Source organism: Juglans microcarpa x Juglans regia, chromosome 2D (assembly GCF_004785595.1).
Source record: "Juglans microcarpa x Juglans regia isolate MS1-56 chromosome 2D, Jm3101_v1.0, whole genome shotgun sequence".
Lineage (NCBI taxonomy): Eukaryota > Viridiplantae > Streptophyta > Magnoliopsida > Fagales > Juglandaceae > Juglans > Juglans microcarpa x Juglans regia.
In genome coordinates this window covers 34,776,368-34,801,966 of record NC_054596.1, presented here as the reverse complement: position 1 = coordinate 34,801,966, position 25,599 = coordinate 34,776,368, and the positions used below count along the sequence as shown (strand labels likewise).

Below are 25,599 nucleotides of genomic sequence, written 5' to 3'. Positions count from 1 at the left end.
TTCACTCGATATCAAGTATTTTTTCTAGTCGTTTTATGATACCATTGCACTTTAAGTTTGATGGCTAGCAGCTTTTATGATTTGTCAACTTTTTAACAAATATCATTGTGGCTTTGTCAAACACTTTCATTATTTCATATCTTACTTGGTCATCTAAAATTTCTTTTAATTACAGTTACCAACATAGTAAAATTCACTAATGTCCTGGTGGTGCAAAGGGTTGAAGTTTTTGAATTTTGTATGTCATTTATTGCAGTTTAACATACAATAGGACTGGTTCTCCTCATACGAGAGAGTACAGACACGTGAATGCATGAACAATTGATGGTTCAATCAGAAATACCCTGATGGGAATCAAGGTGGGTCTAGTCTTAAAGATATTTTGCAACAATTGATTGTGGGTTCAAGAGATTTCATTCCCGCGGGTTCATAATTGGAGAAAAGAAAAAAACATTTAGAAAAAAAGGAAGAAGAAGAAGATAAGAAAATGTAGCATATTGATTGTAGGTTTAAGGGATTTAATTCCTGCGGGTTCATATCATACCCCAGACAAAATTAGAAAAACTGTGGTGGGCAACGAAACTATACGAAATTGATGGATTAATCAGGAAAACTCCAAACAATCAGGAAAATCCCAAACAAAACTTTCAAGTTTCTACATGACAGACCCATACGAAATAGAAAAGTGGAAGATTACCATGTAAATGGATGAGGGGACGGCGGTGATGGACAGAGAGTATGACAGTGATAAACAATTCCCAACCGGGGAACTTAGTGGCTAAATCACTATTATGGACTCCTGCGGCTTGGACGATAGTAGGGCTAAAGGCTTGAACGATAAACACACTTTCAGGACTTTTGGAATTATCGGGTGTGATAATCTTAGGTTCATTTGTGTAGAGTTTCTGACATAGTGACCTTTCATTGGGGGCTGTTAAAGCCTACATAACAGACCGACCGCTATAAAACAGCTTTATTCTTTTAAACTTTTGAGGAGGCAAAAAAAAAAAACTTTACAATGGCCCTCACTCTTTAAATATGCTCCTGCAACGTTAGTAACGTGTTTATAAAAGAATACTAGACAGAAGAAAATATATATATTATTGGAGATTTTACATTAATTAAAAGAGGAGGTTTTTTTTTTTTTTTTTAAAATTAAAAGAGAAGGTTGTTGGGCATGTTGTCATCTATTTTTATATATTTCAGTTTACGATAAGCCCAATTATGAGCTAAAGTTGTTGTCCACTAATTAAATAGTTATTATTAGTACATTAAAATACTGCTAAGCCTCTGTCACATCTTTCACGTGTAGGACAATCTTTATCTTGTAATTGTGTGAAGTGTTGCAGATTATTCAATGAACCCTCATTTAAATTCAAGATGTTTTCTCTGCAAGAATTTCTTAGGGGCCAAATCAAGATTTTGATACCATTAATTTTTTATGCTCCTTATGCTCCTTATGAAGGAAAAAGGGGGAGTCCCATCAAAATTCCTATAATCATATCACCAGATTGCAGTAAAGAACTAAAATTGAGATTAAAAAAGTGGAACGTTGAGCCAAGTCAATAGTTTGATCTCCAATTTTCTTTCTAAGAAAGGGTTATTATTAAAGCGATTAATGCAACAATCTAGAATATCATGTAATACATTTTCTTTTCTTTTTATTGTTTAATATAAAGGAAGACTAGAACTAGTGACGGGGAAAATATTTTTGTAGACCACAGTGGGGAAATTGTCAATGACCTTCACTTCCTTGTCCTCGATCACGAGAGTTATGAAAAGTTATGATTTTATAAATTAGTAATATAAAAAGACGTATGAGATTGTCTGAAATTGGCTTTGGTTGACCATGAGTGACATACATGGCGATATCCATGCCACTCATGGATAAGATCTTTGTGATTGAAATGGAGTATGGACAATATGGATTGAGTGATGAGGAGCACTAATTTTATGGAAATTCAAAGGTAATAAACCGATCTTTGAACATCCTAAAACTTTTAAAAAATTTTATGAAAGTCGCACTTAAGTCTTGTAGGGAGGGAAAAGAAAGAAAGTGAATGGAAATGTGGGAGAGGAAAGCTATTTATAGTGAGACTAGAAGATGCTATTTATAGGTCTTTAGAGTATTGACAGTGGCTTATGCATCTTCCTATGCAAAATCACATATTTTGAAAATTGATTTTGCATATGAAAAAAAACTATCATATTGAATTATGCATCTTTAAACTAAATAAAATTTGATTATTTTATTAAAATTTTGATAATAAAATAGGTTTTCCACTCTCTTTTAGTTCTTCTTCTTTTCCTCTTCTTATTTTTCTTTCCCCTTTTTCTGTTTCTCTCCATCTCTCTTCTTTTCTTTTCTTTTTTCTTCTCTCCAGGTTCTGCTTCCTCATCACCAGCTGCTCTTCCGTCGCTAGCTCTTTCTTTCTTTCTTTCCATTCTTTCTTGTTATGGTTATTTTTCCGTTGTTGATCTCCTGAGGTTTGAGGTAACACTCATGGATGCTCTGTTTCAGAATTTTGAAGATGTTTTCATTTTGGGCAATGCTAGGGATCCCGTTCAAGCATCCCGCTCTTTTTTTCTTTTTTTTTACGTAGTGATTAAGAAAATGTTGTTTAATAATATTGTGAGTTTTTTTTCTTTTTTTAAAAATATTTAAAAGTGTTAAAAATAATGTCAAAAATAAAAATTTACATCATTTTTAACACTTTTAAATATTTTTTTTAAAAAAGAAAAATTTCATAATATTATTAAACAATATTTTCTTAATCACTAAGTTAAAAAGTTAAAAAAATAAAGATAAAAATTGGAGCGGGATAAATGAATGGGATCCCTATCATTTTCCTTTCATTTTTTTCTTCAATTTCTAGTTTTGCATAATCGAGAGTTGATGCGATGGAAAACCTTCGGTCCTTCGAGTATCGGGCAAGAGAAGAGGCAATCGCATGGGAGAGATTTTCTAGAGATTTTTGCAAGCTATTTGTGGAGAGAGAGAGAGAGAGAGAGAGAGTTGCTTCTCTTGCTGGGTTTAGTTGCTTCGAGAGAGTTCCATTGGGGTACAAGTTTGAGAAAGAGTCATTCAGGTAGAGAGAAAAAAAATATTAAAAATAATATTTGAAGAGTGAACAGTATTTCTTAAAATTTGAAGAAACATTATTTATAGTTATGTAAAAATTTAAAGATGCATAATCTAATACAGATGAATTTAAAGAGATATTATGTAAATTTAAAGATGAAAATGAATAACCCACCACCAGTGCTCTTAGCCATGTACACAACTTTTAACTAAAATGACAAGCTGACTATTATGGGTGGTTTGACTGGTTTCCTAGATCTCTATCATTCGAAGTAAAAAACATTGCATTAATGTTACCAATCAATGATTTTCACACGGTCCAAATATAATAGAGACATGAGTGTACGAAATAAAACTCTCCATAATTAAAGCCCAGTTGAAGCCCATTTCTTGTTATATTAGAGCGCACCATAATAGAATAAAGAATAAGACAAGAGGCCTGTCAGGAAGCTACAATAACAACTGACAAAGGACGGGATATAAAGAAGGGATTACTGTTTTTTACGTTGAAATAAGTTGAGTTATAAATAATAATATTTTATAAATTAAGTTATATTTATTTTTTTTAGATTAAAATATATGAAGTAGATTAAGATAAGTTATCAAAAATCTGTGACTTGATTGGCATAACCTCCAACTTTTAAAATAGACGTCTAGAGTTCAAAACCTCCATTTTCTAAATGTATCAAAAAAATAAAAAGATTGAGATAGGTTTAATTTTTTTATAAAAAATTAAAAAAATAATGAATCTCATTAATAATTAATTTGAGATAAGTTAAGCTTAGTTTAACAATCAAATATATCCTAACATTTTTCCTTCTCTTCCTCTTATCTCCATGAATATTGCGATAGTTTGAGAGCACGTAGGAGCTTATACCTCCTCAAGACTCATGAATATATGTTCAGTGTCAAACTACTTAAATTTATGTCCTTTTTATGCATATATTTACTGCTCAAGCACTAGATGAGCATCACCAAGACCGAAAAGCATTACTTATGCGACCACACTGTTGGCTAGGGGTGGTAATATATGACACGATCCGTTAACCCAACACGAACACGACACGATAAAAGCGGGTTTGGGTTTACCCTTAACGGGTTCAGGTCAAAACGGGTTGACTCGTTAAGACACGATAGCTTAACGGGTTGATAACGAGTCAACACGTTATAACCTGTTATGACCCGTTAAGAAAGTTAAAGTTACAATTATACCCTTATACCTAAAAAATAAAATTGTTGGGATTTTAATTTCGATATTTTTATTGTTTGGATTGTAATTGGATTTGTAGTTAGTTTTATATTTTTTATAAATATTGTGATTTTAATATTTATATAAAACTATGCTAAACTTAACTAGATAAAATGGGTTAATTTTGAGTCTGTTTCAATCTATTTACATAAACGGGTCAAAACGAGTTGACACGACACGACCCGTTATGTTAATGGATCGTGTTAGGATTTGAGATTTTGACACGATAAGCTTAACGGGTCGGGTTAGGGTTGACCTATATAGTATAATATACATGTCTTAACACGACACGAACACGACCCGTTAATACGATTTGACACCCTTACTGTTGGCATCCCACATCCGAAAAATGCATCAAGATTGGGGTTACTTGAAAATATTGCAACTAGACAATAGTAGTTTTATATATAGTCGTGGAGTGCATAAGTACTGCATAATCGTTTTAAAAATGAGTAAAATATATTATTAATTTTTGTTTTTTATATGGATCTCGTATTGACTTACTTTTTTAAAAGAGATTGCGCGATACTTACACACTCAATGACTGTAAATATCATCTCTCATTGAAAAGATTGAGTTGCACCGTACTCCCTCGTTCTGAACAAAGAGAAAAACTTGTATGTTGTCCATAGTTGACTGCTATAGTGTACCGCTATGATTTTTTTTTTTTTTTTTTTTTTTTTTTACTTAGTGATCAAGAAAGTGATTTTTTTAAGTGTATTGGTGTATTTTTTTATTTTTTAAAAATATTTAAATATATTAAAAAATTGTGAAAAAAATGAAAAAAAAAACACAAAAAGTAACTAACAGTATCAACGAGGCGATGCTACTAGGCTGCAGAGTAGCACCGCTCCTCAATGAGAAAGAAAGAAAGAAAAAAAGAAGAAGAATAAGAAAAAAAAGGAAGGCAGCGCCGAAAGGAGCATCTTGGTAGAGGAAGAAAAATTGGATTTCTACGTCTTGTTTTACAGCTATGTTTCAATTTTGAAAGTACTGTAATTTTTATTTATCTTTAATTTCTTTTAAATACAGCTTTAATTTTTATTTACGTTCAAATTTTAGAATTTATTTTCATGAACAAGTCTAGTTAAATTTTTAACCAAGGTTGAGGATGAAACCTCATTGAATATTAGTAATATTATTTTTGAGATTATTTTTTTTTCCAATTATTTGTATGTTCAATGATCTAATATTCTTGTAAATCGGTCCGGACCGAATACCCATAAGGACCGGAATTTGACTCCAAACTCCGACTTCTATAGGCTCCAATCCGATTCCAACTCTGATTTATTGAAACGTAGTTGGAGCGGGGTCGGATGTACACATCGTAACTCGATTTTGATGATGAAAAAAAAGATCAGAACCCAACCAGAATCCAAACAAAATTAAGAAAAATTACAAAAAGCAATCGATTGGGAAAAACGTGCATTTCGTCGCAAATAAAGAACATATATACAATAGAAACGAAATAGAAGATATAATGTTTACATTAAACTTTATACTCAAGCTTGAAGCTCTTTCGAAATCGATACTTGCTCTTTAGGGACATCAGAGAATGAAGTGCCAAGAAAAATTGAAGGAAGTGTCGAGAATAACATAAAGAAACTAGGATTCAGCGGGCTTGAGGAATCTAGAGACTATCGTCTTCAACAAATGAGGAAACGACGACAAGGGGATGCTTTAGATAATTTTAGGGGCTTTCGACTGCAGCAGAACTTCAGCAAGAGATAAAAGAGAGAAGAATGGCAGCTTGAAATTGAGAAAGTGAGTGCGATGTTTTAGGGTTTATTTAGAACAAACATGCAAAACGGCACCGTAGGGTTGGGCTTATAGAACAAACTGTTTAGGGTCTGGGCTTATAGAACAAACTAAATAGAGTAGCACTAGCGTGCCGCTTGCAGCTTACTGCTGCAAGTGACCGCTAGTGCAAAACTAGTGTTTTTTTTATCCAATTTTTTTATTCACATTTTTTTTTATCATTTTTAAATGTGTTAAAAAAATAAAAACAAAAATACATCAATATATTTAAAATCACTTCCTTAATCACTAAGTAAAAAAAAAAAAGGGGCAAGCGGTCACACTAAACGGTATAAATGGGGCGGCAAACTAGCTTTATCCAACTAAATAAGGGTTTAAAGTATAAACAATACATGAAATAAGTTGTAAGTATATTATAATTAATATGAATATAACATGTGTGGACTTTTAGGGCCATATGCTCATGACTTATAACTCAAAAATTAAATTACATCATACAGACATATATGATCCGTAGCTAATATGTTAAGATTAGTAAGCATATTTATAGGATATATTCATAAATTATTAATTAATTAGATTTTCAAATTGTACCTATATGATTAACAGATTATGAAAATGATCAAATTAATAACTATACTTACCGAAAGCAAATTAACGAACAAATCTTTTTTGTAAAAAAAATTAATTTTAATTATTAGTATTTCATGATATAACTCTTACCTATTACTCTAGAATGTACACTAAATATAATTGTTAGTATAGATTATTAATAAATACTAATTCACTTGTGGCTAATTAAATATTATTATACTATAGTATTACAATTTACGTGTTATTAACTTATTATTCTAAACTTATTTCTATACTAATATTTTTATACTAGACGTATACTATAGTGTTTAATTACATGTTATTATATTAGTCTCCAACTTATTTATAATCTAATTATATACTAGACTTAGTATTATATGTTATTATACAAGTGTTATTATATATTAATATACAAGTTATTTTTTTTAAAGGAAAACTTCATTTCAAAAAAACTTTAACTATTACATAGTTGTTCTCCCAAGATAACAGAAATAATCTTGGAAGGGCCCTCCTCTTACCATATCCTCTCACAATCTGTTTTCATAGCCAACTTTGCTGCTACCATATGAGCAGCCTTATTACCGGATATATATAGATAAAAGAAAGCCGCCACCGAGGAAACAAATCCATCATATGCTTTATATCATCTATTACTTGCCTCATCCAGGAGTTATCATCTGGATTAGAGTTAACAATATCAATAATTGTCTTGGCATCCTTCAAATTCGACCTAACTAAAACCCAATTCACTGCACAATTCCATAACTCTAAATAAGGCATAGCTTTCAGCTAGAAAAACTGAGGATTCACAATCCCTTGGAGCAGAGAGAACAGTGTGAAAATCCCCTTCACTATCTGATAACAACACCCATACCCATCCTTTCATTCCCCTTATCATACGCAACATTAAAATTGACTTTAAAATAAGGTGAAGTTTATGGTTTCCAACTATGTCCTCCTTCCCCTATCTGATCTCTTACTGCTATACCAGCCTGCTCTTGATGCACTTGCTTATAAGAACTCAAATCAGCCATAACCAATTCTAAAATTGTTGCAAGGTGTTTAAATTTGTTTTAAAAAACAAAAGCATTTCTCCTTGACCATATTCTGTGAAGAATGACTGAGACCAGTTCCAATTGTTCCAAGTCTAACATCTTGTATAATGCAAACCTCATTATCTCAAAATCAGCAAAATTCCATTACCATTTCTTAATAGGGATTGCATCTCCACCCCACACATCTGCTGCTGCAGAACAGGTCCATAAAACATGCACCACAGACTCCTCATCCCTTCTACAAATTGGGCATAGACTGTTGTCAACCGCTTATTTTTTAAACAGATTACCTTTAGTAGGTAAAATGTTGTTTCGATCTTTCCACACCAATTGTTTTATCTTCCCTGAGACCCCCGTCTGCCATATCTTTTTCTACTATTCTTCATCCTTCATGCAGTTTGAAGACTCTCCTTGCTTCTGTCTGTATTCCTTGGTAATCTGAACACACTCATAGTGTATGCAGGTATAGCCTGCAAAACACTTTTAATAAGTATTTCTTTCCCTGCCGTGGATAGTAGCTCATTCTTCCAGCTGTTAATTTTCTTCCATATTTTCTCCTACAGTTCTCTAAAGGAATTATACTTTGACCTTTCCACAACTGTTGGAAGCCCCAAATACTTGTTATAATTATTGCACATCACCCCATCAGCCTACTGCAAAATGAAATCACTGGTTGCAACCTTTATATTAGAATTGAAGAGAATGCTAGTCTTCTGCTTGTTTAAAGTTTGGCCTGAAGCACTTTCGTAATGAGCCAAAAGATTATTAACATAACACCATTCCTCATGTTTAGCTCTACAAAATATCACACAATCATCAACAAATAGTAAATGATTAATCCTTATCTCCCCTTGAAACTGCTACCCCTTTAATGGCCCTTCTGGATTCAACTTTTTGAAACAAAGTAAGGCCCTGAGCACAAATAAAAAACAATATAGAGATAAAGGATCACCTTGTCTCAACCCTCTAGTAGGTAAAATAGTCTCTCCTGGTACCCCATTAACAATAACAGAATAACTCATTGATCTAACACACTCCATCACCAATCTTGTCCAATTTAGTCCATAGCCAAGCTTTAACATCATGGCCTCTAGGTAGTCTTATTCTACCCTATCATAAGCCTTTGACTTGTCCAACTTAATGGCCATACTACATTCTCTTCCCCTCTATCTAGTTTGCATTGTATGTAGTAATTCATAGGCTACCATTATGTTATCTGTAATTAGCCTACTAGGTATGAAAGCACTTTGATTCCAAGAAATAACCTTACCCAAAGCACCCTTCAAACAATTTGCCATAACTTTATAAATCAGTTTGCAGAAAATGTTGCGTAAACTAATGGGTTGATATTCATGCACAGAGCTTGGTGAATTTACCTTGGGAATGAAAGCAATATAAGTATGATTCAGATCCCTTGGCATCTTCCCATTCTTCAAGAAATCCACAACTGCATTGGTAACTTCACTTCCCACTGTCTCTCAATGATCTTGATAGAACCCTGCACCAAAACCATCAAGCCCAAGAGATTTTAAGGGAGACATCTACTGAAAAGTTGTTGTTACTTCCTCATTAGAAAAGTCTCTACCTAAAATCCCTCTCATGTCATCTGTAATTCTCTCCTCTACCCCATAAAGGCATTGATCAATGCACCTTACTGAAGGATAAATATATTTGAACATGTTTGAGAAATGTTTCCAAAATCCAACTGCAATTTTACCCTTCTCAGTCAAAACTAGAGGTAAAACCAGTCTAATTTTGAAAAAAATTTAGGACCGAACCGGTATGCATCGGTTTTATATTTTTGAAAATTGATTACACATTGGTTACCCCCTCTAAACCAGTACCTCCGGTCCGATTCGGTTCGGTATGGTTTTAATAAGATATAAATTTTTTCATAAAAAAATATGTTTATAAAAAACTGTTTTAAAAAAATCTATTTTATTAAAAATCTGTTACTATTTACAAAAATCTACTTTATAAAAAAAAAAAAAAATGTGTTATGTAAACAAAACCAGCTATAAAAAAAACTGCTATAAAACAAAAATTGAAAACAGAAATCTGCTATAAGCCTATAAATATAACAGCTGCAAAAACTGAAAATAAAAAATCTGCAATAAAAAGGAAATTATGCTATGAAATAAAATAAGTCCAAACGTCTAAATTACAAGTCCAAAAATCTAACAAATTACAAGTCCAAATTACATGTTCAAATTAAAAGTCCAAATTACAAGTCTAAATTACAAATCCAAATTACAAGTCCAAATTGCAAGAACATCCAATAAGAAACTTTACAACTAGTCCATTCAATGCATCATGCCAATTTCCAATTGCCACCAACTCCAATAGTTCATTCAACAAACCTTACAATTGTATGAAAATAAATCAAGCAATTAATTCCAATAAAAAGTTATTAATTACATTAAATGAAAAAAAAATTGAGGAAAGATGTAAAAAGATGACCTACCTTAAATTTAATCATCTCCAACCAAAGAAGTAGGTCTTGAAGAACTCCCTAGGTCTTCCATGAGCTTCACATAAAAATGGGAAAAAAAAAAAAAGAATAAGCATCATAATTAAAACATATCAAAATATGATATACACTTTAGAGACAGTAAAAGAAAAGGTGAATGATGCTACCTATCTTTATCAAATTTCTCAAACTCCTCAAGATCATCTATTAAACTACGAATGTTAATCGAGGTAGAAGAAGAACGGAGCCAATTTTGTATACAAATAAGGGCTTCTACCATGAGTGGAGATAGGCTACTGCAGAAAGGATCAAGTACTCAACCTGCTGTGCTAAAAGCCGACTCAAAGGCAACTGTAGATACAGAAACTGCAAGAAGATCCCGTGTAACTCTTGCAAGCACGCGGTATCTATTGGAGTGAACCTTCCACCAAGTCAACAAATTGAATTTAGCATAATCTTCTTCACATTTTTCAAACAAATACCTCTCCATTCAGATTTACTCTCCAAAGAGTTCTCCGACTCTAAACGCTTCTTAAATTGAGATAATTTAAATGATCTAAAATCACCTGCCCAAGCAGTTGAACTTATAGTATTAGCCCCTTCGTTGCTTGATTGGCTCATAGTTTGATCTTGTGCCCCAACATCACCTCCGTCATTTGACTCATTTTCATAATAACTATTGTATAAACGAGTCAATGCATCTTTAACCCGATCCACCAACATAAGAACTTTCAAATTATTATCATCATATATTACTTCAAAACAAAATGCTAGACAACACATTTTATATCAAGGATCAAGAACAATCCAACATACAACAAAAGATTCAGTTTTTCAAGATTTCCCCAATACTTCTCAAATTTAGATTTCATATTAAATGTCATTGTCCTCAAATTATGAGGTCCTTCCATACACTCCAAATTAATTTCATCTTGAATTGTCGCTGGTTCAAATACAAAACAGTTGCAAGTGACATAATTGGCCTCCGAGAAACGCAAGGTTGCATCGTAAAAAAGTTTAGAAAACTTTACAAACAACCTACTCTTATCCTAATAATCCTTGGTTGGAGGCCCTAACTTGGATGCCCCTCCTTTACTCAACTCATTAACACCATCATCATCCTCACTACCATCCTTCTCAACGCTCTTAACATATCCCGAGTCTTCATCCTCTAGCCGTTGAAATATTTTTTGAAACTTTCAGCCATATCCAACATCATATAGGTGGAGTTCCAACGAGTCGCTACTTCTAAGCATACACTAATTTTACAAGTAATATCCTCACTATCACAACATTGTTTAAATGTGTTCCACCTTTGTGGAGAATATTTCACATACTTCACAACCCTTCTAATTCGTGCAATTGATTGATCAAATTCTTTTAACTCATTCCAAACAATCAAGTCCAAGATATGAGCACAACATCTCATATGCAAGAACTTATGTTCCAAAATCATATCTTTTCTATTCCTTGTCTTTCTTTTGATATACGAAATTGCCTCATTATTTAAACTTGCATTATCGAGTGTAATTGTAAATATTTTGAACCTCCCCTATTCAAGCAAGCAAATTTCCATTTCTTTACATAATGTCTCACCCTTATGGTTTTCTACCTTGCAAAAACTGATAATTCTTTTGTGCATTATCCAATCTTTATTAATAAAATGTGCGGGGAGACACATGTAGTTAAAATTTTACACGAATGTCCATGTATCCATGGTTAGACAAATGTGCTGTCCCTTAAGAGCACTTTTCAACTTGTCTTTCTCTCTCAAATAAAGTTTAAAAATATCTTTTACAACTGTTACATGTGATGGAATCCTATTCCATCTAGGTTGCACAACAAAAATAAATTTCTTAAACCTCTCACCTTCCACAAATCTAAAAGGAAGTTCATCAACAATCAACATTTATTGATAAGGCTTCTCTACAAGCCTCAACACTAAAAGCAATAGGTACAAGCCCCCCACTAGTTTCTCCAGGCTTGAAACCTAATACAGATTGGTTTCTATCCATATTCCTAATTGGAGATTTCTTACATGTTTTTTCTAAGTGTTGCAACATTGATTTTGTGCCTTTTATATTAGGATCACAAGTGTAAGTAGTCCTACAAAAGTTACATGTAGCCCTGGGTCTCGAATTATCCTCAGTTTTAATTATTGTAAAATGCTCCCAAACTACAGATCTTTTCCTACCAGTGCTACTACCACTAACAGGTCCAGTAGATGGCTTACTTACATTACATTTGGGAGAAAGCGAATCATTAGTCGTTGTTGATTCCATGGTCCTTTCTGTTGAATGTTGAACATCGTCGGTTGTTTCTGTTTCATTTGAAGAATCCATTTGTAGTAACAAAAATAAAATTATAAAATATTAATATCAATAGTAACAAAAATCTCTAATCTATAAAATAAAATCAGCTATAAGTTATAACAACTAACAAAATCAGCTTTATACAAAAGTTAAATATAGCGTTAATGATGGTTCTTGACTTAGGATTTGGTTTTAAAATGCTGCTTGCTGTTAGTTATGAGTCTATGACTTTTGAGAGCTATTGAGGAGAATAGACAGATGGAACAATGGGTTAGACAACAAATATGACATCAAATGGAGCACGACTAGAAATAATCTGTCCAGCAAGGAGTTTGAGCGCAAATTTCCATCTGTTCAAACTTAAATGATTTGCAGCTGAGAAGCATACTAGCAACCATTCAACCCTCTCATTTATAATACAAAGGATGGTAAGAGTTAGAAGGTCTTCGTTTTCACATAAGTTGTCATCATTCATGACTTGAGTGGTCTAAGACTGAGATAACATTTTCTTTTGTGAAAAATAAAAAGGTCGGTGGTGGCATCATCCAATGGGGACAAACTAACTGATTAAAAAAAAAAAAAAAAAACTGTTGGACATCCATGCAACTTCCAATGTCTTATAAAGTCTTACTCTTTTTAAGCTGTTATTTGTTTGGTTTATTCGTTATATATAGTTTTATGTGGTTTTGGGGTTTGGTTTGTATGAAACAAAATGGAAGTATGAGATGGATCACAATTTCTTAAATATAGGTTCTATATACTCTCAAAGATAATAATTAAGTCTATATATATTCAGACCAAATGGCTTACCAAGTGGCTATTTAAATGGAACATCTTAAATCTTTACCAAACTACTTAAAATAGATGAACTTTATCATCTCAACTTTGGGATGGAGGGTTATTATCTCATTTTCTTCACAGCTAGGACAGGGAGGTCTCTTTTCCTCTCAGCTAGGCCAGGGGATCATTTGCCCCTCTCGACCCCTTGCATGCACCAGAAACAATCAACATGAACATATGCCAAGAAAACACTACTCCTACAACCTTTTTCACAAACCAGCTCTAAAATACAGACCCAATTCATAACAATCACGGACCCAAATCATAATAATCTACCAAAAACTCATAATCACGAAACATAAAAAAAACTAGCTCTAAATCACATCACCATTGGCTTTCAATACAAAACTAGAGCATCAACTGTTGGGAATAAGTGTAGCTAAGACTAACTCGAAATATAGTAGCAGAACTAAACGAAAGAAATTGATGACAATCACACAGAAAGAACACCAAGAATTAAGTGGTTCGACTCAAAATGAGCCTACGTCCACTGGTGGGGTCGGTATCGAAGATTTCACTATCAACAGAGATGGAGTACAAAAGAATACAACAAAACTTCACAAGGAAGTTATCTCTCAAAACTCACTCTAGACTTCTCTCTCAAGAAAACACTTAAAACACAAGCCAAATGAATTCTGAAGAAGTAAACAAAGAAGTGGGTGCCGTTTGATATTTATAGGAAAAGTGAGAATTCACTTTTGTGAACATTGGCTCGAGCGAACGTCGAGCGAGTGTCGAGCGAACGTAGATATTCTGCACTTCGCTCAAGCCAACAGTTGTGCGAGAGTTGAGCGAAGCTCTCTGCCTGAACTCGCTCGAGCTGGGTGTCTAGCGAGGGTCGAGCGAAGCTCTCTGACTTGGATATTGCTCGAGCTGAATGTCGAGCGATACTTGAGCGAAGCTCTCTGTCTTGGATATTGCTCGAGCTGAATGTCGTGCGATACTTGAGCGAAGCTCTCTGTCTGAATTCGCTCGAGCTGGGTGTCGAGCGAGGGTCGAGCGAAGCTCTCTGACTTGGATATTGCTCGAGCTGAATGTCGAGCGATACTTGAGCGAAGCTCTTTGTCTGAATTCGCTCGAGCTGAATGTCGAGCGAAGCTCTCTGTCTGAATTCGATCGAGCTGAGTGAACCTCCGCTCGAGCGAACCTACGACACATGCACTGTTCAATCTGAATTCAAGCCACCTCATAACAAATCTCCACCTTGGCTTGAACTCTGCCAAAACACAAAAAACCTCCGACCACAAAATCAATCCCCACCACCAAATCCCTTACGGGAATAACAAAATGCGAACACCAATTAAGTCCAAACAAAATTTGAACTTGTATACTGCAACTGGCTTAGTCATCATATCTGCTGGATTCTTTGTAGTGGCAATCTTCAGAATCTGTATAGCACCCTCTATAACAATCTCTCTAAGAAAATGGTACCTGACATCAATGTGCTTCGTTCTTTCATGATACATTTGATTTTTGGTCAAATGTATTGCACTCTGACTGTCACAGAATACTGAGATCCCATCTTGTTGTAAACCCAAATCATTGACCAAGCCTTTCAACCAAATGACCTCCTTAACAGCCTCTGCTGCTGCCATGTACTCTGCCTCGGTAGTTGATACAACAGTGGATTGCAGTGTTGCTTTCCAACTAATAGCTGACCCACACAGAGTGAAAACATAACCTGTCAATGATCTTCTTTTATCTAAGTCTCCAGCATAATCTGAATCAACAAAACCAGTAACTTTGGAACTGAGATCAACATCTCTATCAAATATTAACCCAAAGTTCAGGGTTCCCCTCAGATACCTGAGTATCCATTTCACAGCCTGCCAATGAGTCTTACCTGGATTAGCCATATACCTGCTAACTACGCTCACGGCCTGTGAAATGTCTGGGCGGGTGCAAACCATTGCATACATGATGCTGCCAACTGCACTTGAATAAGGAACACTAGCCATGAACTGTTCCTCTTCATCTGTCTAAGGAGATAGGCAAGCTGAAAGCTTAAAGTGCATAGCAAGTGGTGTACTTACTGGTTTGGAATCAAACATCCCAAATCTCTGAAGCACTTTCTCAATATACTTTCCCTGGGACAAGTACAACTTTCCAGCTTTCCTATCTCTGAAGATTTCCATTCCCAAAATCTTCTTCGCAGCACCTAAGTCTTTCATTTCAAACTCATTTCTGAGTTGGGTCTTTAACAAACCTATGTCAGATATGCTTCTAGCAGCAATAAGCATATCATCAACATATAATAGCAAATAAATCAAAGACTTATCAAATAATTCCTTATGATAAACACAACTATCATAGTTACTTATCAAATAACCATGATCAATCATGAAGGAATCAAACCGCTTATACCATTGCCTTGGCGACTGCTTCAAACCATATAAAGAATTCTTCAATCTGCACACATGATCTTCCTTGTTTTCAACAATGAATCCCTCTGGCTGATGCATGTAAATAGTCTCTTCAAGTTCACCATGTAGGAACGCTATTTTAACATCAAGTTGTTGTAGCTCTAAGTCATACAATGCTACTAAAGCTAGTAGTAATCTGATCGAACTGTGTTTCACCACTGGAGAGAAGACTTCAGTGAAGTCGATGCCTTCTCTCTGACTGAAGCCCTTAGCAACTAAGCGTGCCTTGTATCTTGCATCTGTATCACCCTGGATTCCCTCTTTTCTTTTGAAAACCCATTTGCAGCCAACAGTCTTCACCTTCTTTGGCAACAGAACCAAATCCCATGTTTGGTTTTTGTGAAGAGACTCAATCTCTTCAGTCATAGCTGCGCACCACTGTGCAGATTCTACGCTCTTGACAGCTTCTGAATAACTGGAAGGTTCCTGACCAACAATATTCTCTGCCTTAGTAAGAGCATACATCACCATATCTGCATGAGCATACCTCTGAGGTGGTCTAATCTGCCTCCTCTGTCTACCAGTCGCTATACTGTAGTCTTGCTCACCTTGTGCGCCGCTACTTGAATCAGAATCATGCTCATCTACAATAGCATGATCTTGGGCGCCGTTGGGCAGCCCTTGTGATGCTTCCACCTGAAACTCCACCTGCTTTCTAACATCCTGTTCTTGTTCTGTAGACTCAGAATTCTCCTTCCTCGGACTAAGCATGGATTTTTCATCAAAAGTGACATCCCTACTGATCACAAACTTGGGTGATTTAGGATCAGTACACCACAACCTGAATCCCTTCACCCCACTGGCATACCCAATGAATATGCCCTTCTTTGCCCTTGGCTCAAGTTTTCCATCATTAACATAGAAATATGTAGGACAACCAAAAACTTTCAAATTTGAATAATCAGCAGGAGTATCAGACCATACCTCATTCGGAGTCTTCAAACCAATCGCTGTGGCTGGAGAACGATTGACCAAGTAACAGGCTGTGTTGATTGCTTCAGCCCAGAAATCCTTAGCCAAGCCTGCATTAGAAAGCATACTGCGAGCTCTCTCCAAGAGGGTCCTGTTCATCCGTTCAGCTACCCCATTTTGCTGTGGAGTATGTCTAACTGTACGATGTCTGGCAATACCCTCATTTCTGCAGAATTCATCAAACTCACCTCCGCAGAACTCCATACCATTGTCAGTGCGAAGTCGCTTGATTTTCTTGCCCGTCTGATTTTCAATCAAAGCTTTCCACTGTTTGAAGTTAACAAATACATCACTTTTCTGCTTCAAAAAGTAAACCCAAACCTTCCGTGAGAAATCATCAATGAACGTAAGCAAATATTGAGCTCCACCTTTTGACGGGATGGAAGATGGGCCCCAAAGATCAGAATGAATATAGTCCACAGAACTTTTGGTTCTATGAACCCCTGTAGAGAACTGAACCCTGCACTGTTTGCCAAACACACAGTGTTCACAGAAATCCAGTTTCCCTATCTTCTGATTACATAACAAACCCTGCTTACTCAGAATTGACATTCCCTTTTCACTCATATGACCCAAACGCATATGCCACAAACGAGTGACATCTGTATCTGGATCATCTGAGACTGACACTGCAGCTGCACCTGTCACTGTAGAGCCCTGAAGGAAATAAAGACCATTTGTCTTATCTCCTTTCATCACAACCATAGAGCCCTTACTGACTCTGATAGCTCCACCTTCACCAGTGTACTTGTAGTCCAGAGAATCAAGAGTACCCAAAGAAATAAGATTCTTTTTCAAATCTGGAATGTGTCGAACATTAGACAATGTCCGGACAATTCCATCAAACATCTTAATTCTGACTGAACCAATTCCAGCAATTTTGCAACCCATATCATTCCCTAACAAAACAGAACCTCCGTTGACCGATTCATAGTTAGTGAACCAGTCCCTCTTGGGACACATATGGAAAGTGCAAGCTGAGTCCATGACCCACTTGTCACTAAAGCGACTATTGGAGTCGCTTATTGCTAGAACAAGATCTAGGTCGTTAGACCTATCATCAGCAACACTAACGGCATTAGATGAACTAGTGCCGTCCTCTCTGTTTTTCAATTTTGGATACTCGTTCTTGTAGTGAGCAAACTTATGACAGTAATGACATTTGACGTTTTTCTTACTAACCGTTGTTTGTGAACTACCCCTAGATTTCCCCTTATTCTTCTCTGAACCCCTATCATTTGATTTACCCCTGCTTGAGGACCCTTTAACAAACAAGCCACTAGCTTGTTCATTAGTGTTCTTCACACTCAATTTATTCCTCAACTCCTTAGAATTCAAAGCAGACTTTACATCTACCAAGGAAATTGTATTTCTACCATACAACATGGAATTCACAAAGTTTTCAAAAGATGTGGGTAATGAACATAAAATAATTAACGCTTGATCTTCTTCTTCAAGCTTAATATCTATGTTCCTCAGATCCATAATGATTTTATTAAATTCATCTAGATGTTCAGAAATAAGAGTACCTTCCTTCATTTTGAGAGTGTATAACCGTTGTTTCAAATACAACCGGTTGGTGAGAGATCTCTTCATGTACAGATTCTCAAGTGCCGACCAGAGACCAGTTGCAGTCTCCTCATCAGCAACCTCTCTTAAAACTCCATCAGATAGTGACAAAAGAATAGTACTGTGTACCTTTTCTTCTTCTTCTTTCGAAGGAGCCGGAGAATCGTCAGATACCGACACTTCTAATACTTTCGACAAGCCCTGTTGTCGCAGTAAAGCCTTCATCTTGATGCGCCATAGACTGAAACTGTTCTGACCGTCAAATTTCTCCACTTCGAACTTAGCCATAGCCATCTCCAGATCCTGAGCCAAGCTCTGATACCAGTTTGTTGGGAATAAGTGTAGCTAAGACTAACTCGAAGTATAGTAGCGGAACTAAACGAAAAAAATTGATGACAATCACACAGAAAGAACACCAAGAATTAAGTGGTTCGACTCAAAATGAGCCTACGTCCACTGGTGGGGTCGGTATCGAAGATTTCACTATCAACAGAGATGGAGTACAAAAGAATACAACAAAACTTCACAAGGAAGTTATCTCTCAAAACTCACTCTAGACTTCTCTCTCAATAAAACACTTAAAACACAAGCCAAATGAATTCTGAAGAAGTAAACAAAGAAGTGGGCGACGTTTGATATTTATAGGAAAAGTGAGAATTCACTTTTGTGAACATTGGCTCGAGCAAACGTCGAGCGAGTGTCGAGCGAACGTAGATATTTTGCACTTCGCTCAAGCCAACAGTTGTGCGAGAGTTGAGCGAAGCTCTCTGCCTGAACTGGCTCGAGCTGGGTGTCGAGCGAAGGTCGAGCAAAGCTCTCTAACTTGGATATTGCTCGAGCTGAATGTCAAGCGATACTTGAGTGAAGCTCTCTGTCTTGGATATTGCTCGAGCTGAATGTCGAGCGATACTTGAGCGAAGCTCTCTGTCTTGGATATTGCTCGAGCTGAATGTCGCGCGATACTTGAGCGAAGCTCTCTGTCTGAATTCGCTCGAGCTGGGTTTCGAGCGAGGGTCGAGCGAAGCTCTTTGACTTGGATATTGCTCGAGCTGAATGTCGAGCGATACTTGAGCGAAGCTCTCTGTCTGAATTTGCTCAAGCTGAATGTCGAGCGAAGTTCTCTGTCTGAATTCGCTCGAGCTGAGTGAACCTCTGCTCGAGCGAACCTACGACACATGCACTGTTCAATCTGAATTCAAGCCACCTCATAACATCAACACCATCAAAACTAGAGAGAGAGAGAGTACAAATGGCTTACCAAGTTACCAATCAGTGAAATACAGACACGGCGGAGGGGATGAAGAGAACTTTGGACATTGAAGAGGGGGGATGCGAGTCGCAATGGATTCACGGAGGGGCTGCAGAAGGGGGGATGCGACAGAGGGCTAAATGGCTAGGATTTTCTGAAATTTTGAGGGAGGGAGAGGGAATGGAAAAGTAATGTTCAAATGGCGCCGTTTGGATTGAAATTGGAGCCAAACGGCGCCGTTTCAATAGACTATTTATTTTGAAAAAAATTGAGTTGCATGAAATGGCGGCATTTCACGCAACTCAGTTTCAATTTTGCTCCTCCAGTGGACTTAAACGGTGTCGTTTAGGTCTAATTTTATACTAAACGGCTCCATTTCTTGTTTGGCAGATGATGTATATTTTTAGCTTGTAATTGTTTTATCTTTTTGACACATAAATTAATTAAAAATATTATTTAAATTAGTAAAATTAAAATTAAGTAAATTATTTAATGTGGATTATTTAATTAACTCATTAAAAAAATAATTAATTATAATTATATTTATGATATTAATTGCTAATTTATTACTAACTTAAAATATGTCAATGTATTATGAATCTATGATAATTGTCAATATATTAAACTTTTTAGTTTTTACATTTTGTATAGGATTAATAAATAATTGTATTAGGTAATTTACAAAAATTTATCTAATAAATTAGAACTTTAATTAGATGTAGATGTAAGTAATTAGTTAATGTTGAATTGATGATAATTTAGTTAATTGATATTCATATCATACATTAGTTAATTATATTAATATTTGTAATTGTTTTATACTAAATAACTATAGATTATACCAATACTAATAGTAATACTAATACTATATACTATACTAATAGTGATATTAATGCTATATATAGTTATAGTGAACTTAATGCTAACATATTAAGTTAACTATACTATTATACATATATTATGTTATAACTCTTATACTATATTAATATATACCAATACTATATATTATACAATTATAGTGTTACTACTACATATAGCGTATATATATATATATATATTATAGTGATATAGTGATACTAATATTATATGTTATACATTATGAAATATATATTATAGATATTAATACTATATATAGTTATAGTGAATCAGTTATTAGTATAATTATATATTAGTATTAGTTATAGTGATTTAGTATAACTATATTAGTATTAGTATAAATATTGGTTAAAGTTATAGTAATTACTGATTAGTATAACTATATATTAGCATTTGTTATAGACTTATAGTGATTTTAATTTAGTATAACTATATAATAGTATCAATATAACTATCAATATAACTATATCACTGATAGTTATACTAATACTAAATTACTAATAATATTAGTATTACTACATCACTATAGTATCATATAGTTATATGGTATTAGTATAACTACTAATACTATAATGATTTATATAGTTTTTTATATATAGATTTAAAGTGAATTATTAATACTAATAGTATTAATATTAGGGTATAAAATGTAATTAATATACTAATGTATACTAATTAATTAAAGCGAAATGTAGTTAATATACTAATGTATATTAGTATTACTAATGTATTATGTATTTATCAAAAGGAATATGTTGAGATTAGAGAATTTATTAGGACATAAAATGTTATTAATATTTATATTTTATGTTTAAAGCATATGATCAAATAAATTTTCATGTTTAAGATTAAAATTTTATATTATAAATTATAATAACATTATTTTATATATAATTATAATTTATATTATTATATATATTATATATATAAATTTTATATAATATAAAAATATTATATATACTATTAAAAAATTAATTAAAAAGATATAATATAGTGAACTGGTCCTAAAAAGTATAGAATCGAAACCAGACTGGTACCGACCAATTTTAGAATTAAGGGAACCAATCCCAGACTGGACCCACAAGTTCGGACCGGTCCAGTCCAGTTTTCCAATTAGTTTTTACACCCCTAGTCAAAACCTTCCCCTTAGCATCAACTACCATTTTTATTGTATTCTTCTTGCTTCTTTGGTTTACAGAAGCATGATAAAATTTAGTATACATGTTATTATGCATTAGTGTTTATACATTAATATAACATGTTAATATATATTAGTGTTTCATGGTAGTACTAGTATGATGTTTACATATCCTAAACTATTGTTAGCCAATTTAATCTTTTTATATTATAGTATAAGTATGTTTATAATAATTAGCTCATACTATTATTAAATTTAACTAATTTTATAAGTTATAGTTATATAAAATATATATGATGAATGTATAGAAAAATATATATATTTTTATAACATATGTATAATATCAGAGTCGGATTCGGAGTTGGAGTCAGTTTCAGATTCTTATTTTCAAATTTTTGTTCGGCCCTACCCACAATTTGGCCTTTTATTATTATTATTATTAGACATACTAAAAATCGTATTAGACTATTTTTCTTATTATTTGCATTTAAGATTTGATTTCTATTATCAAGGATATAGTCTTAATTTAAAAATAAATAAATAACAGTTTTTGTTATTTGTATCTAAAAATATACATTTTTATATTATTTCTAAATAAATGTAATATATTTAAAATTGCTTTAAAGATATGGTAACCAAGAGTAAATAATTTAAATTTTTTCTAGCAGACCATATTACCCTCAGTTTTACCTTTTTAATTAAGCTATTTAAAGAAGTAGTTGGGGCATTTTGGTCCAATTTCTACTGTAGCAGTTGGAATAGGGAGATTGCGTTCAAAGTTTCTACTTCAAAACCTATAATTTATAGGGTCTAATTAATACTGGCTCTTATTACATAGGTAATTGAAAAAAAAAAAATGAGGCTTTTTTTTTTAATTTTTTTTTTATTTTTAAAGCGTTAGCAAGTTAGAGAATCGAGGCTTCCCACGAGAAACACGACGAGCAACCAACTTAAATGTACCTCTCTATAGGGTAGGTAGGTGTACCCTCTCCATTCCTATCGCATGCTTTTAATTACCTACTGTTCTTCACCTTCTAAAATCCAAAGTGAAATATCCCTTTTTCCATTAAATGAAAACGCGTCCGTGAGTTTAGATCTTTAAAGGATAAAATAAAAGAAAAACAAATGTTCGTGAATTAATTTCTTAGCTCTATTTTTTCCTTTTTCTTTTATCGTTGCCAAAATAAAAAGAAAGAGATGCTAAAAAAATTGAAAATAAAGTGTTTTCCTACTATTCTCTCGTTCATTCCTGTTCAACTTTCTGGGTAAGTTTACAAAACTAAAGGAAACAGTGGGTTTACAGCACAGGACCCCCCACAATTTTGCCTTCTCTTCCTTCTTTTCTCCGTATATTCTATTCACATTTCACAGTTCTTTTTTAAGACGTAAAAGAAATTACAAACCCCCACTATTCACTGCTCTAAATCTTCACCCAGAAACCTCTCTAGCATTTTATCATCCCATTCAAACACATCACAGCCGTCCATTGCTTCTCCTTCCCCGGAAACAACCGACCACCCACGCGCCTCTTCTTCGCTTGCCTCCCTCGCCCCTTCCCCCACGCTCCATTCGCCCAACGCAAACGCCTCCGCTCCTAACAGAGCTAGCCGCTTCCCAATGCTTAGCATCCCCCTCATATCCACGCTAGCCATCACTGATGAGTCCGACTCCGAGAACGACGACCCGCAGCTCTCCTCGTTTCCGTTTATGGTGACGTACGACGTCGAAGGCTGGAAAATCAACGGCAACGAGTACGGGTATTCAATAAACCTCACCTTTGCCGCCTTCACGGAGCCTGCGGTGGTGGCAGAACTTACCGAGCCCTTCTCCGCGTCGTCCTCCAAGAGCTCCATTAGCTGCGAAACTGCGTCCTCGTCCACGGACAGCCAAGCCAAAAGGTCGTCGCTCACACCGACCGTGTTCTCTGAGGCCGCCGTGTCGTAGCGGTGCCGTTTTGACGTGTCCTCCATTTCTCTTGCAGTGAGAGTACGCCTTATAGAGAAGCAGAGGCTGCCAAAAGGTGCCGACTGCCAAAGAAGCAAGTCATTGCGAGTATATAAATATTTTCTGGGAGAGGTACGGTTTTCCACAGGCGCGTGGCGAAGAAGGATCTGGCGTTTTTTAGTGGGGTCCTAGACTCTAGTTGAAGGCAAAATCCTGATCTGTTGAACACAAGCCCGCCCGATCAGTGTGTAATGTTATGTGATGGTGCCACGTGGAAAGTAGATTTCGGATAGTAACGTGGCAGTAAGTACTGTTGGGTCGTGGTGCAGTGTGGAGAAAAGGGCGGGAATTTGCGAAGTATTAAAGCTGCCGTGTCAGTGTGGTGGCAATATTGGGAAAGGTGGATGACGTGGAAGGTCGTGTACGTCCGTTTTGGGATAAAAAAGCGAAACCTCGAGAATGGTGTTGGATTTGGATGGGATCGATTTCCTTTTATGCCCCTGACTGCCCAATATTATTATTTTGAGTCTTGACCCAGACACAATGTGTCCAAGCTTAGCTATTTCTATTTCTCTTAAAAATTAATAATAAATAAAGGTATGGTCATAATTAAAAAGTTATTTATATATATATATATTTCAAATTTACTCACTTTACAGGTTATTTTTAATTAAAAAATATTATTCTTATCACTCATTCTTACTCTTTGAAATTATAGCTGTAATTTTTTATATAATAATTAAAGGAGTATTATTTAAGAATAATAATAGGGTTACTACTCTATTATTATCTATTTACTATTCTTTTTATATTTGATTTTTTTTAATTTTTTATTTTACTTAATAATTAATAAAGTGAGTATTAGTAAAATTATATATTTTTTTAATCTTTTTTAGTGATTAATGATATTAAAAAAATACTTAAAATAAAAGAATAAAAAAATAAAAAAAATTGAAATGCATTTAGATAGCAGATGGGTAGTAATAGAATAGTAACCCTATCACTATCCATTATTTAATAATATTATGATTTTTTTTTATTTTTTTAAATATTTAAAAGTATTAAAAATATATATAAGAAAAAAAATAATAATATAACTAACAACAGCAGTGGCTATAGAGCCACTAAAAAAATAATAATATTACGAAATAGACTTTTATTATAGTTTCACCATATTATGTAAAGTGCCATATTCTTTATATTTCTTAGATCATACTTATTTTTCTTAAAATAAAATTAAAAGTTGATAGATAATATTTGCCTCATTCTAGTGACATAAGAGTACGATGAAAGTGATGAATATAAAATTTTCTTTAAAAATATTAGTTGTTTAGTCTTCTTTTAAAAAAATGAAAAACATCTAGAACTCGCTCAAAAAAATCTACTTTCTTGTAGAGGTGGACAGCAGGACCTTGCTCCCGCCCCTCTTCCGCTATGCCCCTGCATGGCGGGGTGGGTAATCCCACTCCGCCCATGCGGGAGCAAGTCTCCCTGCCACACATCTAGCGCCCCTAGCGGGAGCAGGTGGCGGAGAGGGCCCAAACCCGCTCCGGCCCCATTTATATATATATATATATAATATACACATATATAAATATAAATATATATTTATATTTTACAAATTATGTATATATAAATATATATTACAATTTGTTAGACTTGTTCACAAAATATACAATGGTAAATTTAAAAACTATGTAATTTAAAAATTAATACACTACAATTTACACAAAATATGCACTAGCAAATTTAAAAATTAAATAATTTTTAAATTATAGTCATATTTACAAAATTTAAATTTATAATTTGGATCTAAAAATGTATTTTTAATTATTTTTGTACTTATAAATAACTTTTAAATCAAATAAATGTAGTTTTTTGTTAAGTGGAAAGAGGCGGGGCGGATTCCCAATCCACCCCGTCCCCGCATCCCGAGAGCGGGGTGCGGGGAAGGAATGCCCTGCCCCGTAAGGAGCGGGTAGCACCCCTACAGTTTCTCAAGCCCATTTCTTTCCTGGGAATTTCAATTACCCTAGCATGTAACACCTAAAATGTATCTAGTATTATT

At 34.4% G+C, this 25,599-nt stretch overlaps 1 protein-coding gene across 1 annotated transcript; it reads right to left on the bottom strand.

The window, feature by feature from the left end:
• Nucleotides 1–22,796: 22,796 nt before the first annotated feature.
• LOC121251219 lies at nt 22,797–24,060 on the bottom strand. The gene has a single exon (XM_041150584.1). It carries the CDS (start codon nt 23,555–23,557, stop codon nt 23,000–23,002), a length of 558 nt encoding a protein of 185 aa, XP_041006518.1. The 5' UTR covers nt 23,558–24,060; the 3' UTR covers nt 22,797–22,999.
• Nucleotides 24,061–25,599: the final 1,539 nt, after the last annotated feature.